Here is an 18,091-nt window from a genome sequence, read left to right as displayed (position 1 = left end):
ATACCTGGTTACTACAAATTCGTAATTTACTGAAAGAATTGGTGCAGAGTCAAAATCCTTACTTACTAAGCACAGACAATCTTTACCGAAGCTCAAGGAAATCAAGCCTGTGAAATCTATATGTACATGAATACGCTGCCACAGCTTTTATGGAGACGAGAGGAAGCCAACGAGCGGGGTAGCGACCGTTAGGAGCGGGCTAAAGCTAACAAAAACTGGATTCCGGGCTAATGTAGGGCAAGAAGGGCATATTTGCTAAGGCGATATGCGATAAGTATTGCTATTCTAAAAATTCATGCACACGACGCCGCAACACTGAACAATACTGTATCTGCTGTCAGTGGAGAGACACAGTCCAGACGATGTTTCGTCTGGTCGTTTGTGGGGCTTTGTTTCTCTGCTCTAGGTTTCACGACGTGGGGGCAGCATCAGAAATATTCCGCAATGCTGGCTTCGAGGGGCCTCTAGGTACTGACAACTGGTACTGTGCAGGCTGTACCGGTGAGCAGTACCGGGACGACAAGGTGGAGGGGGCCGCTAGCATGATGGCCAGTGGGAGGTGGGTGGACTGACAGCTTCTTGGCCCCCTTTCCGCTACACGGCGATATCGTTGAGCGATAAGTGTGACCTTCAAGTTCGTCTTTGATAAGAGTAATATCTACGATGCGAAAGTATGATTTAAGATTTAAATGTCAACCAAAACAAGAAAGGCAGGACTAGTGTCGGTGAAGGGTGTGGGGTGGAATCGGGTTAACAAGGAAGTACGATTTTGTGGGGCGACATGATGATTATTATTTCAACAAGGCATATTGCTTTAACTAGTTTTCTAGAAAACGATGTAACATATGAATGATGACACGTCGAAATATATGCTAAGTCCTAAAGGTTGAATGGTAATGATGCAAGGGTGAAATGTGATTTCATTTTGGGATATGTGTGTTAAAACCAGTAATTGTTCAGGTCATCGGTTGGTGCTTCTACTTGTAAAACTCTAAGTCTACATTCTTTAGACAGGAGCATTTTATCGACCAATGTTTGTCACTGTATCTGTGACGCAGGGGTTACATAAGCATGTCATGTGTAATCAAGCAATTTGTGTAACCACAGCAGCTTTGTTTCCCATGGGTATTTCACACACTCGCGATTAAGACTATATCAACAAGACAACGTATGTCCAGGACCAAAGACACAAAAATCGGAATATATTGTGCCGTACACAAATGAACACACACACACACACACACACACACACACACACACACACAAACACACACAAACACACACATACAAGGAAGGATATATATGGAGAGAGAAGGGAGGACGAGAGAGAGGAGAGAGACCAAAAACTATGCATACGCCTTTTTCATGGTTATTAAACTTGATATCAGTGAAAAAGAGAAAAATATGACATTTACTAAATTCTTGATAAGCTATCTGCTATATTAACTACCAAGACAGGCCATCGGCGTTCATGGCAAAGTAGTTGTCAATGATACCAAACTAACCTCAAAACATTCCAACATTAGGACCGCTATATGGGCCGGCCCGTCGTACGTACTTCCTTACGGCCGTGGCGTCCTTCCCGGTCAGACTTACGAGTTCCAAATCTTCGTCAAACTGCTGGCCGGAGGGGCGACACACGTCGACGTCAAGATCAACCTTGTAACGACTTTCTCTGGTAAGTCGAAAGAAGTAATATCCTTTATCTACACGTACAGTGACTTTTGCAAGGTCTCATTCAACTATACATGGGAACAAACAAGTTGATACACTCAGATGAATTTACGTTAACTTATTTACAACTGAATAAGCAAATTAACATGTTTAGTTAAACGTATCATTCGCAATACTGGTTGTAAGGTCTAAACTTTCTTTGATATATCTATCTAAAGCTAAAGTGTATACAGTAACGGATATCTCCCCCTAGAATATCATTGAATTTATCTATAGGATGCAAAAAATCCTTTGAACAAGCGGAATGAACGGTGAACAACTTTGGGCGTTTATTACTGCCAATCACACAAATGTATATATATTTCAAACTAAGTCACATCTTAGATTTTGCTTTTAGATGGCGAATCAAACTATCAGCAGATGAAACGGACCGACCACATCAGTGAAACTCACGGATGGCAGCGGATCGCAACTAGCTGGACTGTACCATGTAAGTGCAACGCGAGAGAAAGATTATCTTGAAACAATTGAAAGAGTATGCTTTTCTCCTGTGATTTTCCAACTCGGTAAGGCTATTTATGAACAGATTGCATCACTTTTAATTGTGACTGTCGAACGACCTTGCTGATCTTCAGTTGTTCAATTCAATTAAAGTTGTTTGTATCATTTATTAACCCTATGTTTGATGACGTGTGCTTTATGTTATATTATTGTGAATGCATTATTCATTCAGTTTATGTTAAGTTATCCTTTTTGTATCCTGGTTTCTTATGATTTTGTAAAGACTTCCTTGGAAATCAGTTACTCAGTTAACTAAAGAGACCCCCTTGAATATTCATAAATATGATTGAATAGATAAATGTTATAGTCATCAGCAATAGTGTATATGGAAAGGGTGCTGTGTTCACGCGATTCATACTGAATTCAATTTGACAATATTCCGTACCCCACCTAGCGTTTGAAAAGCAGGTGACATCTATTCGCCTGTACCTTGAGGGTCCCCCTGTAGGTACTGACATTCTTGTGGACGGGTCTTCGCTGACACTGGCTTCTGAACCAAGCCTGGTGGAGACCTTGCAGGTATTATAATTCAAATTCCTTCACTGAAATCTGTTTTCATTGGTTTATTCATGGCTACGATAGTCGACGTATTCCGACAAACTTTGATCTCAAAAGACAAATTTTTAGACAAGTCTGTTAGCATTCCATTTTTGATTACTTTTTTAAGATAGCGAACGCTGCCTTATTTATGGTTGCTACCAGGTTTCTCATAAACTTTGTTACACCCGATTTCCTCAAGAAGCTACGACTAGAATACTGAGTGAGTTATGATTTTACAGATCACTCAACAAATTTCATAGGTAAAGAACGAATTTTTAGACGTATTGTGTGTGTTGTAGTCTCGGAAGTTTGTATATTGGACCCAAGGGTCACACAAATCCAAATTTGGTCGCTGTACAGTCGCTCATGATCAGCGATCGCTGTCTAGTAGAAAGGAGGTACCATCAATGGGTTAAGCTCTAGTTTGTAACTGTATTTGGAACAGACAGTTTCCGGTGCAGAGATGGTGACCAATCCCGGATTTGAGGGTGACCTGAGCGGCTGGTACTGCATGTCGTGTACAGGAGTGCATTACACACAAGACAAACACGATGGAGGCGGATCTATGTTGGCTCAGGACAGGTACTCTAGATAAAACATTGTTGTAGCATGAACAGTTTATATACTAGAGAAATGGTTAGTATGTTGGAGAAGTTAGATCGAGTTGACATGCTATAAAATGGTTAGTATCTGCACTGTTGGGGCTTTTTTAATGAAAGGTCATCTGTGACGATAGTTGAAATTTTAGAAATGTTTATACGCAAATTCCGCAAAAAAACAGATCTTGGGCTACGACCTTTTTGTATACATGTGTATGTCGTGGTAAGCCACATTTTCTGGCCCACTCGGGTCTGCTACTAATTTGATTGGTAGTAACTTGAATGTCTCTGTAACAATACTAATTGACAAAACAGATTTAGCTTTACTTCTTGACCTTACATAGATCTGCCGAGTGGGCGGGTCCATCTCAAGATTTAGCCTGGGGATCGGCCATTAACAGCGGAAATACCTACATGTTCACCATGTGGGTTAAACTCCTAGATGGCGGAGACACACCGTACAACGTTATGGCCAAGCTGAATGTAGGATTCAAAGGTATCGCATCCCTTTTACTTTCATGCCATGCAAAGCATGTTATGCTATGTATAAATCCGTGTAATGAGCATTGTTTGTTTGTTTGTCATTGGATATCAAGAAGAAATCTATTGACTGATATATGACCACATATGATCGTTCTCTTGTCTCTTGACCATCAATAGAAGCCTTGGCAAATAGATTATTGGAAGGCTTCGATACTGTCAAAACAGCATCATTGCTCAATATTGAATATCCTTCATTCAGCGTTCCAAGTACATCTGCCCACGGTCAGATTTGAAGGACCTTGAGATATGAACAAAACAAATCACCATTGAACGTGCGCATGCGTACTCGGAAATGTGAATGAGCTTATGGTTTGTTCTCAGACGGATCCCAGAGCTGGCTGGAGATAGTTTCCTTAACAGTGTCAGCCCAAGACGGCTGGACGAGGCTATCCGCTGGATACACTGTGGATGGTCTGTATGATCTTGTAATTTTATTAACTGAACAAGGGATGACAGACGACTTCATAATATCACGTAGAGCCTTATTCTGCTTTGTGACCTTTTAGTCCCATTCGTACACGCAAGGACAGAGATGGAGATGGATAGAGACAGAGATACATGGAGAGAAAAAAAGGAACAGAAAAAAGACGTAAATGGAGGGGGAAACGGGGACAGAAAGAGTGAGGCGGACAGACAAGACAGAGATAAAGACGGCGAGAGAGAGAGGGGGGCAGAAAAGCCAAAACAATACTACAGTCCTCTGGGACGGTGTTAATAAGATTAGCTTATACCCCCATTCCACTTGGACGGCTCTCTCACCGCGCTCTCACGGCGACCTCATTTTGGCCAGATCGCCGTGAGAGCGCCGACAGCGCGGCGAGAGTGTCGTGAGAGCGCCGACAGCGCGGCGAGAGCGCCATACGCGCCGTCACCTCGGCGATGGTTTTGAGCATGCTAAAAACCTTCGCCGTGAGAGCGCCGAGGATGGCGATCAAAAAACGAGTGCCAAGAAAGCGCCGAGAGAGCGCGGAGCGAGCGCGGTGAGCGCCGTGAGAGCGCCCAAGGTGGGATCAAAGGACCGCAGCGAGCGCTCAAGGATCGCAGCGAGCGCTCCAAAAGGATTGAATGGTCTTATGACTGTAGTTCAAACGAATTTCATTCTTGAAGTGGTGTGTCTTGAGGTTCTGGGAATTTTGTGGTCAAATCATAGTTTTGCTCGTGGGTAATATAAATTGACGAATAACTACTTGCTTTCATTCAAATTAAACTCCTTCCAATTCTTATTGTCAGTGGTTCAAAATGTGTTTCAAAATTCCGTGATTTACGTTTCTGTTATAACGTAGAATGACAAAATATATTCATTGCAAACAGTTTACATGACAGACAACACAGAAAAAAACAAGAGTTCCACGACCTCATATCTCCCTGAAAAATTCTATTCATGCAAATGACTTACACATTTGCATAATATATGCTTCGGCATAAACACCTTTATCTAACTTACACATGTTGCAATATTGACAGTCCTATATTTTCCAATTAGATGAATTATGGTTTTTTTGCATTAATTATGCAAATTAGGAATTCATTTGCATAATTGGTATCTGTTGATGCTCCACTTTCCAGAAACGACATATGTTACATGTATTTGAGTCTGATAATGGAAAATTCTGCAAATATAGATTTTCCTCATTAGCTATGCAAATTAAGTCACAATTAGTATAATTGGCACTTCATTATGTATATCTCTGTCTAAGCTACCTGCATACTAAGTATCATATTGACAGTCCTATAATTTTCCAATTAGATGAGATATGGTGTTTTGCATTAATTATGCAAATTAGGAATTTATTTGCATAATTGGTATCTGTCGATGATCCACTTTCCATAAACTACATACGTTACATGTATTTGAGTCTTATGATGGAAAACACTGCAAATATAGATTTTCCTCATTAGCTATGCAAATTAAGTCCTAATTAACATGATTTGCACTTCATTGTGTACATCTCTGTCTAAGCTACCTGTATGCTAAATATCATGGAAATCCGTTGTTCCTTTGTTCAGTTATTCTCCTTAGAAGATTTTCATGATAACGCCCCTGCAGTTCCAGAGCAAGCTGCTAGGGGGCACAAACCCACACCACGTCTTCATTACACCACAAGCTATCTGCCACCAAAAAATTAATACCATAGCACGTCCAGGTCAAGAGATACAAAAATGGAATTTCTGCTGCAGTACCAAGGTCACATACCAGGGGGCCAAAAATCGACCTTGAATTTCGGCTTCACAACACCTGCCCACATACCAAATATCATCGCAATCCATCAAGAGGTTCTTGAGTTATGCTGACTACAGTAGTCCGGAAACACAAACAGACAAACAAACAGACAAACAAACAAACAGACACACAGACACACCCAAAACAATATCTCCATTTTTCATGGAGATAACAAGTTGAACATACATATATTACTTAAGACACACACTGAGCGACCGTGCAGCGACCGTGCAGCGACCAGAATCTGCTTTCCCTTGATTGTATCATTCAAATATGATGCAGGAGATAAAGGTATGACTGAGAAGACAACAAGCACACAAAACGCAACAAAAATTCGTTCTTTATCTCTGGAATTCGTTAAGTGATCTGTGAAATCTTTGGTCACACATAAAAGTTGCTGACATTTGACATTTTGGTCGCGCTGAGAGCACGCAAGGGTCGCCGTAGAGATTCCACTTGAACACGTTTTCTAGGAGTTCGGCGCTCTCACGGCGCTCTGGGCAATTTTACGTCGCCGTGAGAGCGCGGCGAGAGCGCCGTCCAAGTGGAATGGGGGTATTACTAGTTAGCTTCGACTAACTGTAGAATCTCCTTAGTATCGTTTGAAATACGGAAGATATATGATACTCTAATATATCTAATTACGAGTAAAAATGGGTGGTCTGATAGACAATCCCTTCAAAATCTTTCTAACCTTTGCCCGTTCGACTACAGATTACGGAAACACGGTGAGCAGTGTCCGGCTGTACGCGGAAGGTCCTCCGCCTGATGTGCGCTTCCTCATCGATGACGTGTCGTTCCTGTCGTTCATGGACAGTTCGCAGAGTGACTGGAAGTTCGAGGCGAACACGAGGATCGAGCAGCTTCGCAAACGATACGTCACCCTCAGGTGAGCTGTAGGGCCTGGTTACATTTATCGTGCGATAAGGTCACGACAACAGATTTAGGACAGTCAGTCAGTTGAATGTGTACGTCGTTCTGAATTGAGCTGTCTAGTGGCGAAAAGGTTGTCGTACCATTATCGACTGATTACATCTGCCCTAGCCTTGCTAAAATTCTAGGACGAATCCTACTGCATGTTCCCTTCCCATTGTTTACACCTTTGTTTATTCATTATAAGCTCAAATCGGCATGCAGGCCGCTTTTCATTGAGGTCATGAGGGAAGAGGGAAGGGTCAGGTCTGAGGTATGACCGAAAAAGGTATGACCGAAAGCAACTTGTACCACATGTGATGACTCGATGTTTCAGATATTCGGGTTGTGTCACGATATATGCTTCATGCTTCACAGTTTGGTTAAGCCCCGGTTACACATACATGTAACCCAACATATGGCTCCCGACCTTTATCCAGCCGGCTAGACAAGGTTAACCGGGGCTTTATCCATAGCATCCTGATGGAGGGCTGTTCCGTGGATGAAGCTTACCTGCCCGCCTGAGTACTCATGTCAGGCGCTGGGCCCCTCGCACCTTTATATGTCGGTGATTAAGCTTGGTATGTAGCAAGGTCCTATGATATGCAGAAACAAAATCAAAAGTGAAATAAGAGCTTGTTCTGTGACATCAGATGTATATATTTGAACATGGCAATATTTTGTATGGACTTACAGGGTGCAGACTCCAAACGCACACGACATCAGTGTGGAGGTATGGAAAATGTATTTTGTCCAATTAACATCTAAAGACATGATCTCGTGTTTGGTGACCATTCCAAATTTACGTTAGAGGGACATATTTCTGTCAAGTAACCAGTTACTAGTATTACGCTACACAACAATACATGGCTGTGAATTACTTGTTGTGAGCAATGTGTATACTCTTTATAGTTAATGTCACATTATTTCCTTACATTGTCATGAAAGCAGATATTTTGCCACAGATCATCCAAACGAAGTCTCATTTTGCCTTTGGTTCGGCTGTAAACGCCTGGAGAATGCCGACCGAGAGTCGCTACGCAAACTTCTTCTTCGACAACTTCGAGTGGGCCGTGCTTGAAGCCAACCACAAATGGAAGCAGAATGAGCCTCAAGAAGTAAGCTAGTACTAAGATATATATACATATTATTCCATTGTATCATTTTGTCACAGATCACCCAAACAAAGTCTCATTTCGCCTTTGGTTCGGCTGTAAACGCCTGGAAAATGCCGTCCGACAGTCGCTACGCAGACTTCTTCTTCGACAACTTTGAGTGGGCCGTGCTTAAAGCCAGCCATAAATGGAAGCAGAACGAACCTCAAGAAGTAAGTAAGTCCTTAAAGATGGATAGGAAAGTTTCGATGAAGATGGTTGTTCAGACCTACACGACATGAGTTATGTATGAGTGATTGTTTTTTTTCAGGGTCAGCTTGATTGGACGCGCGCTGACAGGACAATGGAGATGCTAGAAAGCCGTGGGTAAGTTTTTATGCGTGGCATATCGTCGATATGTGCTTGGAAATTCAGGATATGGTAGAATAATAATCGATTATCTATAGACATTTGTTTGCATTTTTCTAATCATGAGAAACTTAAGTCGGCATGCAAGCCGGTCATGATTGACGTCGTGAGGTAGGAGGTATGAGTCCGATAAATACAGCAAAGATACAGATTACTAATCTCCAAGTAGATCTATTGGCAGCAAAGCACTATGAAAAGGGCCAACCAGTATCAAAAGCTTCCGGTGGCTTTAGATGCTGGTTGGACCTTTTGATACTGCCTTGCCACCGATAGATCTGCCTTGAGATTAACAGATTACATGCCTTCAGTCCTAGAGAAGCTGTACACATGGAGTGCTGTCCCTGCACGTACAGGGTATCACATAACAGCGTGAAAGTTTGTGTCCGTTTGTTCTGGGTATTTCTCTTACTTGTAGAGTCTCTTCAAGTAATTCATAGTTGGGGCCGTGTGTGTATTTAGTGGTAGACTATCAGGAAATTGGGTCCACGGTTTGAGTTTGAGTTTCGAGTTTGAGTTTATCCAGATCCCCAATTAGCTGAACAGTATACAAGTACATTACAGCTACTCTTCCTGTGGTCCTTATATAACAAACATAACGAGATCAACTACATGACACAAAGGAAGATAACATAGACATACACGCTAGCCTATGGGTCTTCTAAAGGTTTCTCACATTTCAGAGTTACTATCCGTGGTCACTGTGTCTTCTGGTCGGTGCCTGATTACGTACCGGACTGGCTGAAAGGCTACTCAGCCTCTGAGGTAGAACAGAAGTGCTGGAAAAGGGTTGACGACGCAGTGGGGCGCTATGCAGGAAGGTACATTTCTTTTCCAAGTTATGTTTCGGTAAATGATTCATTTTAGCACATCATCTTATAATAACATCACACACCAAGGGTAAGATTTTGCGTGGACATTTATTGAATTGTACAGTCGATAAAGGACAGTAGACTATTTTAGTTACTTATTTCTATGTTAGTTCCTTTCGTATGATATTTTCTCTGTGTGTAATCTTCATTTTACAGCTGATTACGATGCTTCCTTGAGCTTTTGTACCTTGGTATCCAGTCCATCGTCGTTAGACCGGGCTATCTTCGGCCAAAATGTTTTTCGGGGTAGACGTAGCTCTCTGCCGCCTGGGTGAACGTTTGCACCACGGTAGGAGTATTGTTGGCCGCGACGATTTAAAAAATACTACCGGGTGTCAAAGAATACATCGGCTGCGGAAGACCCCCTCTGCCCCGAAATGAGCCTGGCCAAACCACGATATACTGGATGCCAGGATATGTTTAAGACAGAAACAGGTTTTTTTTCATTTGCCTTTTTATTTGACATTTTTTTCTCTGTCCTCGTGTGTTAGGTTGGCGCACTGGGACGTCAACAATGAGATGCTGCACGGAAGCTTCTTCAAAGACAAGACAGGCAGCTCCCAGATCCGGTACGAGATGTTCCGGAAGGTGAAGGAGAAGGACCCGACTGCCAAACTCTTCCTCAACGATTACAACGTCGTCACTGGTTATTGGTCGACTCGGGCAAGTTTTAACTAAAGACAAGAAGAGACTATTGTTTCTTCTCAATGATTTGCATTAGATTCTGATATCTTGAACACTTTGATGTTCGGTTTTCCGGGTCTTCCGATCATGAGCGACACCGGTGCTGATTCACGATTTTCAACATATCAGGATAAGAATCTTTGGCTTGAGAGATCGTTGTTGTCGCCGGCAGGTACAAAATAACCTGGCCCAGATATGTTAAAATCTCGAATCAGCGCTCCTAAAAAAGGTAAGCGCCGCGCCTCCAAGAAGAGAAGGCCTTTGAAGGAGGCTGGACATTTTGGCACATTTTGGTTATCATGAATTTTCGTTGACAGGACTATGCCAACCAGATTACCGAGTTTCTCAACAACGGAGCGCCAGTTGATGGAGCCGGGGCACAAGGGCACTTTGGCCGCCGTCCTGACCCCGTTAACTTTCTGGTAGGTTTTTTTCTAGCTAGTCACGGCAAAATCAGATGCATGTTTCCTGATTCACTGATTGTTCCTCTCCAATCACAACTTGGTCACCAGTGTTTAGGCCATGTTGATTTGATTATAAAGATGACATTCTATGTAAACCCCATGGGCTTTTTGGGCCCAAAACTAATGCGAGCGTGCAAATAAGAAAATGTTGCCTTCATTATGAAATCTACGTGGTAAGGAATGATGACAAAACTAAACTCACACAGTATGTTGTACCAGATAATAGATATCTCCTTTTTGTTCTTTCACATCTTCTTCTTTGACTTTGAAATTAACTTTGGCATTCTACGACATTAGTATCAGTTTTCCGAAATATTTTTTGTTGCAATTTACAGTATATATTTTGTAATTTTGCAGCTGTAGGGAGGGGGAAAGAATCAGACTACCTTTTAAATGTGGGAAACTTGTGTGTATGATATTTTTATGTTAAGCACTGTCTGAACACACTGGCCTCTCGGGGACTCCCGGTCTGGATAACGGAGCTGGACGTAAACGAGCCTGACGAGTATGTGAGGGCAGACGGTTACGAGGACGGTCTGAGGGCTGCCTTCAGCCACCCGGGGGTGGAGGGAGTTCTACTTTGGGGCTTCTGGGACCAGGCACACTGGAAACCAGACGCTGCACTCGTGAATGGGGACAATTTTCAGGTATATAGCTTCTGCACTCGCATTGAAATTACTTCACAAATGTGTTCTTTGGTCATCCTAAACTCTTGACTTTGATTATGAAGTTAGAAGGGGGGTCGTTCGGTCTGTGCCTGCGCCACGTTTAAGTGCGAACATGAATTTGTGCTTCATGCCCATTTCTCATTACCTTCGCCATGATTTCAAGAAAGTCGTGTTTCCTGTGCTGTATGTCTGTCTGTCCGTCTGTGTCTTTGTGGACAGCATAACGCAAGAAGCTGTGGCTGGGTCATTGCGATATTTGTTAAGTGGGTATGGAGGACAGCACCGAGTAGAGAAAAAGGACCCATTTTTCCCCATGTTGGCAAATTGCAAGATGTCCCCGTTCAAGCAAGCTTCAAGGTATGGGTTAGGAAAAGGCTAGGAAGTTCAAGGATGGAACTCCTATCTAGTTTCTATGGCACTGCAGCAGAACCTCCAGTTTTGATATCTCGTATTCTGGAAATGCAATGGTCAACTAACTCTTTAATGTATTTGGAAAAACTTTCCCAACCTGAAAACGAAGCCATTTGACTAAACATGAAAACATATCTTTACCCTGCAGATCAACGAGGCCGGTCGCCGTTGGCAGCGGCTTGTCTTCAACGACTGGCGCACCAACCTGTCCCTCACGGACGGCATCGTGACGCCAGAAGGCAAGGAGTTCATCTTCCGTGGTTTCTATGGTAACTTCGAGGTCAAGGTCAAGTCCCACGGCCAGGTGGTGGCCACGAAGACGTTCTACCTGTCTCCTGGAGCTGGCGCCCTTACTGTGGATGTGGACATGCCCAACGACATCATTGTCGGTTGATAAAAGATGGCCAAGAAACTCGTAAACAACAATATCAACTTTCAAATTAAAGAATGAAAATTCGATGAATAAAAAGGCTAACGCAATGAAGGGTCTACAGTAATGTTATTACAATATACTTCCACCGACTTTAGAAATGTGCTAACAACGGAATATAAACTGTCCCGCATAACAGCACTGGAAAAATGGGGAGAGCTGATATACCTAACCATCATGTAATTTTATTTATTTATTTCGATTTACCACATTTTGTGGAAGGATTGACATAACAGGTGACTATCACCTTTTCAAGATATCATCCCAGACCAGACTGTAAGATTTGGACCATCGCACACCGGGGCATGCCCCTACTCTTTTTCGAAGGTGTGGTGGGTTTCTTTAACGTGCGCGGGGTGTGGCTCTCCCCAAACACGGGACCTGCATTTAACGTCCTATCCGAGGGACGTCCCTAACCCTAGATGAGCTAGGTACTCATTTACACCTGAGTGAAGTGAGGAAAGTCGTGTTAAGTGCCTTTCCCAAGAGCACAACGTCGTGGCGCAAGTTCGGACAGGTCTCTGGGCACAACCCGGGTCCCAATGTTTGACAGCCGCGCGCTCTACACTTGCGCCACACGACGCCACTAATATATTGTATATGCATTTTGTACATTTTATGAATTGTATATGGAAATAAAGTACTTTGTAAAAAAAACAAAAAAACAATATACTGTAAGTCTACTTAGATCCGCGGGGCCTAAAATCCGCGGTTCCGGGCAAATGGAAAATCCGCGGTGGTTCTAAATTCGCGCTGGGCGATGAGTAGAAAAAACAACAACTGAATACTGCCATCAGAAAATGCTTGTTCAATTTTTAAAAATAAAAAATGTTACGAAGTTCGCTACAAAACTGCTTCAACATCGTCACAAAATGCGGTCTACGCCGAAACTGTGACGGGGAATTCCCGCCTTGTGATCACGTGAAATCTTGAAGTCAACCAATCAGAGCACAGTTTTTCTGACGCGAACCAATCAGCTCTTAGAACAATCGGTAAACATGAGTAAACAAAGATGGCGGCCCAGCCCGGCCCTGCCGCTACCCCAGCGCGCCATATTTTGAAGTAAAATCACGGCGTAAAATACGAGTCATCTACGCTACGTAAGCAGAATTTTCACGGGAAAAAAATTAAAAGAATAGATTCTCCACCGAATACGACCACAAATGGTGGCAAATGGCGGCAAATCACAGCGTAGGGACTCAAATGCTCGGGTGAAAATCTTGTTTTTCTTTACGTATTTTTGCTCGCTTTCTTGAAAAACAGGTTTTTAATGAGATCAACGTATGTCAGAGGCACCGATATCGATTGTTTGCAAGCATAACGATTATTCCGCGGATCTAATTATACCGCGGATCTAAGTAGACTTACAGTACTTCCACCAAAAAATTAGACTTTTTCATAATAACAAAGTTCAAAACTTAATTTTTTTAAATTTCCATACAAAAATGGACTCCTCCAACAGCGTATGGACCAACAAGTATCATGTAGATTTTTGAATGTAAACAATGGCCAAAATACCTTTAAAATGGGCGCTTGTTAAACTTATTCAACATTCCAGTCTGCTATATTCCATTTGACAGTTGATGCAGGTACCGCAGGTGACTCACTTTTTTTCTAAGGCCATACTGATTTGATTACATGGATGTCATCCTCTGGGCACAGCAAAATTGATGCGAGGATTAATGAGTGCCGTGGGTGTACAGGTCTGCAGTGCAGCACGGACTGCTTTGGTGGCGCTTCATGTACACTGGTTCAGGAGAGGTATATTAACAGTTACTAGTTAACTGCATGATCTATTTTCGATCATGAACTAACGTCCAGTAATGAACCGTGTTGGCATGGTTGAATCAAGACGTAGACGTCACTGATCTATAGCATTCATTTTTCGAACCAAATGAGCTGAAATTTGGCATGGAGACGGAGTTGATATCATCGGAGATCTTTTTTATACATATAACACGTTATGTATTTAAAATGCTTCTGGGCAGACTTTTTTTGGAATCTTCCATTTTTCACGCAGGGATTTTGGAACAGTCAACTTTTGCAAGAGATATGGAGTGAAATATGCACGCGCAAATATTGCCTCGCAAATAGCGCCGAGTATATACACAAGAGTGGCCAATTAAGCATAATATGTGGGGAGGTTCTTAATCGAAGGCTCATGCAAGTTACATCTGTATCCAAATACTGGGACAAGGTTAATAATTTAGTTAAGTTATTAATCATGCGAAAACTACATTGGCTAGCTAGTCCAGCTGTCTCCAAAACTAGTTGTCTACATCCAAATCGCCCGAACCCGTCTAGCCAGTTTCACAACCCCATGCAACGATTCTACACAAGACCTGCCAACCGTCGCCGAGAAAGTCTTGTCTTGGCTGAGCTGTCTTGCAGTCTACCATTGGTGAGTTACTTTCTTCGTAAAGATTTTTTTTTTTACTTCTGCATGTTACAAAATAGTAATACAGTGTCAGCATTTACTTACGGAGGAAATACTAGTAGCATTACTATGCATAATGCTAGGGTCAGATTTCTAAACTGTTGCCCGACCGGATTGTTTGCGGGAACGCCAAGTTTGGGATAAAAGACAGCAGACAAACAAACAAATTATACAAAGAATATCAAGAATTTTTGTGTATTTGTTGGTGCACAGTTTTACTGTTCGCTTCCGGAACAGTCTGGCCCGGCCCCGTTTCTTGGACATGTGGGTCACTTTAGAAATAGTGCAGACAACTCCGTCAGCTAGCACAGGCTTCCAGTAAAATCCATGCTCTGTAGAGAACATTTGCCTAGAAGGTTATGTTTCGGCAGCTTTCGTGTGCGTGTACGTGTGTGTGGTGTGTGTGTGTCTGTGTGTGTGTGAGTGTGTGTCTGTGTGTGTGTGTGTGTGTGTATGTGTGGTATGTGTGTGTCTGTGTGTGGCTGGCTGCCTCCCTTTCTGTCTATTTGTAAACACGATAGCTTGAGAAGGCCTGAATGGATTATCTTGACAATATGTATGAGGTTAGGTCTTGATGACACCTTGACATGATTAGATTTTGGACCCCCTAGGAGGTTGCTATGGCACTGCAGAAGAAATTCCACTATCTGTATATTTTGATCTGAAAGATGGTACGTCTCTAAATTGGAGTAGTAGGTAGCTTTTCTGCACGGGAGTTGTCTAATCTACCTGTCAAAACACTCACTGGTTCTGATTAATGGCCTAATCCATACATCATTCCTCTTTGTTTCAGACATCAGTACAATCCCATGCTGATTGGACAGCGTTATGCTCCGATGGAATCCTTATTCTCAACTTTGAACTATATCTTATACTGATGGTCATCACGTGGGTAGGCCGATTGTCACAAAAAGCAAGCTCACACATCGAGAGTAGCCGACCCAACAGGAGAAGATCCGACCCTTTCACATGTTAAGATCCGCTCACACCGAGATGGACCCTTACGTATATTCTCATTGATAAGTGTGGGTTTTTTATCGTGTCGAGGTGTGGCTCTTCTAGAAATATCCCAACCGAGGGAATTCAAACGTCCTTAGCCAAGCAAAGTTACTCATTTTAACCTGACTGAAATGTGCAAACTCGTATGATGACGCAACGTCGGGGTATGTTAGGATTTGAACCCCGGACCTCTGGATTCTAAGTCAAACTCCCACTGGACGCCACATTACCTCGTCACGCCACCCGACGCTACATGGGTTGAACATTTTTGAATTCACATCAACTAATAGACTTACCAATATGGAGTTCAAAAAACAACAATACCTTTTGAACAAGTGCGAACGTCTTCTGACATTATGTTTCCTCATGTATCTTACGTTCATCACACATAGTTATGTATCAACGATGCCGGGGAGCCTAAGTCAGTTGGTTGGTTACAACAGGACTGAAGTTTCCCACAGTGACTATGAAGTTGAAAACGTGTCTCTCATTCAGCGCTCTGCACTCCCCAGATACGACAACTTCGTTCCTTCTGATTCTAAGCAATTCTACAAAACCTGGCACGTAGAAGCCTCGACTCTACCAGTTAAGAAGTCACCAGAACACAAGAAAATCATCATTTGGAACCCGGCTGAAGTATGGCCGACTCCAGGAGCAATACCGTGTCTCTCGCTGCCTCAGTGTGAATTCGTTAAGATGAAAATTAAGTTGAATAACAGGAAGCGAAAAAAGATTAAGACAGAAGATGCTGATGCCATCATCTTCCGAGGTATATATCACATACCTCCAGTCTACAGCAGAAACTGGTTTCCTAAGACACGGCCCGAGCATCAGGTTTGGATCTATTTTCCGTTCGACTGTCCGCCTATCACAAGAGGCATCGACTTGAATTCTTATGCAGGAGTCTTCAACTGGACGATGTCGTACAGAAATGATTCAGACATTCTCGCGCCATGGGGTCATATCACCACGACTTACAAAGCACTGACTGAAACCCCACCTACTCCAAACAAAGACTACGCAATTGAGAAAAATAAGCTAGTCATTTGGTATGTCAGTGATTGCTACAAATATCAAACTCGGTTTATATATGCAGCTGAATTGATCAAGCACATCCAAGTGGACGTTTTTGGAGTCTGTGGAAATGTTAGCGGCTCATGTAAGAAAGATAGGCAAGATCGGGCATGTATAAAAGAACACGTTCGCCCGTACAAATTCTATTTGGCATTTGAAAATTTTAAATGCGTTGAGTATATAACGGAAAAGTTCTGGCATAATTCCCTTGATTATGACATCGTTCCCGTCGTATTGGGAGCTCCAAAGGATCATTATGAAAGAGTTGTTCCACCGAACTCTTTTATTCATGTAGATGACTTCGAATCCCCAGAGGCATTGGCAAACTACTTGAAGTATCTGGACCAAAACGACGATAAGTATAACGAATATTTTGCTTGGAAAACTAAACCTCCAAAGACCCTCCCAGACTTTGAATCCAGATTTTGTGAAGTTTGTAAGAAGCTTCTCGAGGCTCCTCCGACGGAGAGAAAGGTGTACACGGACGTAGACAAGTGGTGGAACGGTGAAAACTACGAGGTCTGCGAAGAAACGGTGTGGGATGGTGCACTTAGGGCTGCAAAGAATGCAAAGCATTTCCCCTAGTGTCTCACAAAATCTACAGGTAGTACGCTACTGAAGGATAAACAATCATTCAGATAGAACATCACGTCATACAAAATAAATCAGGCAACTGCATACATTTTCTCTTCTCAATATGTGTCCAGATTTTTAGATAGCCTCCACCATCTTTCATCAATGACTGAGAATAAGGACGTTCAAGGTTTCAACTGCGCATGCTCTTCTGATTCTAAACAGCGATATGGTACCACCTAGGGAACACATCGATTCTCCATTGTGGGTAATATTGCGCTGCGCATGCTCAGTTAGGACCATGAATCTCTTTGTTTGTCTGAACACCGGTTCAACTGATATACGAATGATTGATATGTAAGTAAGTAATTAAAGAAAGCCAAGTAGCTATTACAAGACCTAGGCTGTTGTACTTTGCACTAAATGAGAACTAAATGTATAAAAGGGTAGATGGCAAAGATGTTGTTTTCCCGTGTTTATGATTTTGTCTTGTACAACTTTAGTGGCCATATATTCACATAGGTGCCATGCCGATCGGAGCCAGTCGTTAGATATTGTGAATGATAGAATGTGAAATCTAGCTAGCTAAGCTTTCTGAATGACTATTTCATCGTGAAGAAATGTATGAAAAATTGAAATATGAAATTTTAGCATTGAAGGACTGTTGTTAAAATGACAAACAATATGTTACGTCTTTTTTTTCTTTCCGGTTGACCTTAGCTTTTGCGTTGGCTAGTTGTGCAATGCAGCTATGCTTCGGCTTGCGTATTTAGCTAGGCACACCGGATCACCCCTAGTCTTCTCGATAAATGTGTTGGGTTCTTTTACGTGCAGACTTTTGATGCTTGAAGCTAACGCATGAAGCTCCTCACACATATACGTATTACATGTGGCCGTCGACTTTACGCC

At 42.5% G+C, this 18,091-nt stretch overlaps 2 protein-coding genes across 2 annotated transcripts; both read left to right on the top strand.

The window, feature by feature from the left end:
• The first annotated feature begins 286 nt into the window (after positions 1–286).
• Positions 287–12,149, top strand: LOC136427924 (uncharacterized). Its single transcript, XM_066417157.1, has 16 exons — positions 287–559; positions 1,527–1,678; positions 2,072–2,164; positions 2,630–2,754; positions 3,221–3,357; positions 3,719–3,870; positions 4,239–4,328; positions 6,853–7,027; positions 7,747–7,783; positions 8,016–8,168; positions 8,476–8,531; positions 9,254–9,391; positions 9,934–10,105; positions 10,444–10,548; positions 11,022–11,237; positions 11,818–12,149. The coding sequence occupies exons 1-16, from the start codon at positions 363–365 to the stop codon at positions 12,061–12,063; spliced, it is 2,244 nt and encodes a 747-aa protein (XP_066273254.1). The 5' UTR covers positions 287–362; the 3' UTR covers positions 12,064–12,149.
• A 2,248-nt stretch (positions 12,150–14,397) lies between these two features.
• LOC136427923 (alpha-(1,3)-fucosyltransferase 7-like) lies at positions 14,398–17,867 on the top strand. Its single transcript, XM_066417156.1, has 2 exons — positions 14,398–14,500; positions 15,330–17,867. Exon 2 carries the CDS (start codon positions 15,836–15,838, stop codon positions 17,192–17,194), a length of 1,359 nt encoding a protein of 452 aa, XP_066273253.1. The 5' UTR covers positions 14,398–14,500; positions 15,330–15,835; the 3' UTR covers positions 17,195–17,867.
• Positions 17,868–18,091: the final 224 nt, after the last annotated feature.

This window comes from Branchiostoma lanceolatum, chromosome 2 (assembly GCF_035083965.1).
Source record: "Branchiostoma lanceolatum isolate klBraLanc5 chromosome 2, klBraLanc5.hap2, whole genome shotgun sequence".
Taxonomy (NCBI): domain Eukaryota; kingdom Metazoa; phylum Chordata; class Leptocardii; order Amphioxiformes; family Branchiostomatidae; genus Branchiostoma; species Branchiostoma lanceolatum.
This window is presented reverse-complemented; position numbering and strand designations above follow the sequence as displayed.

Coding starts and splice junctions, on each gene's coding strand:
- LOC136427924 (XM_066417157.1), top strand. CDS start 363: ATGTTTCGTCTGGTCGTTTGTGGGGCTTTGTTTCTCTGCTCTAGGTTT. Junction 9,392..9,933: donor GTGGGGCGCTATGCAGGAAG/GTACATTTCTTT, acceptor CTCGTGTGTTAG/GTTGGCGCACTGGGACGTCA. Junction 10,106..10,443: donor CTGGTTATTGGTCGACTCGG/GCAAGTTTTAAC, acceptor TTTCGTTGACAG/GACTATGCCAACCAGATTAC.
- LOC136427923 (XM_066417156.1), top strand. CDS start 15,836: ATGGAGTTCAAAAAACAACAATACCTTTTGAACAAGTGCGAACGTCTT.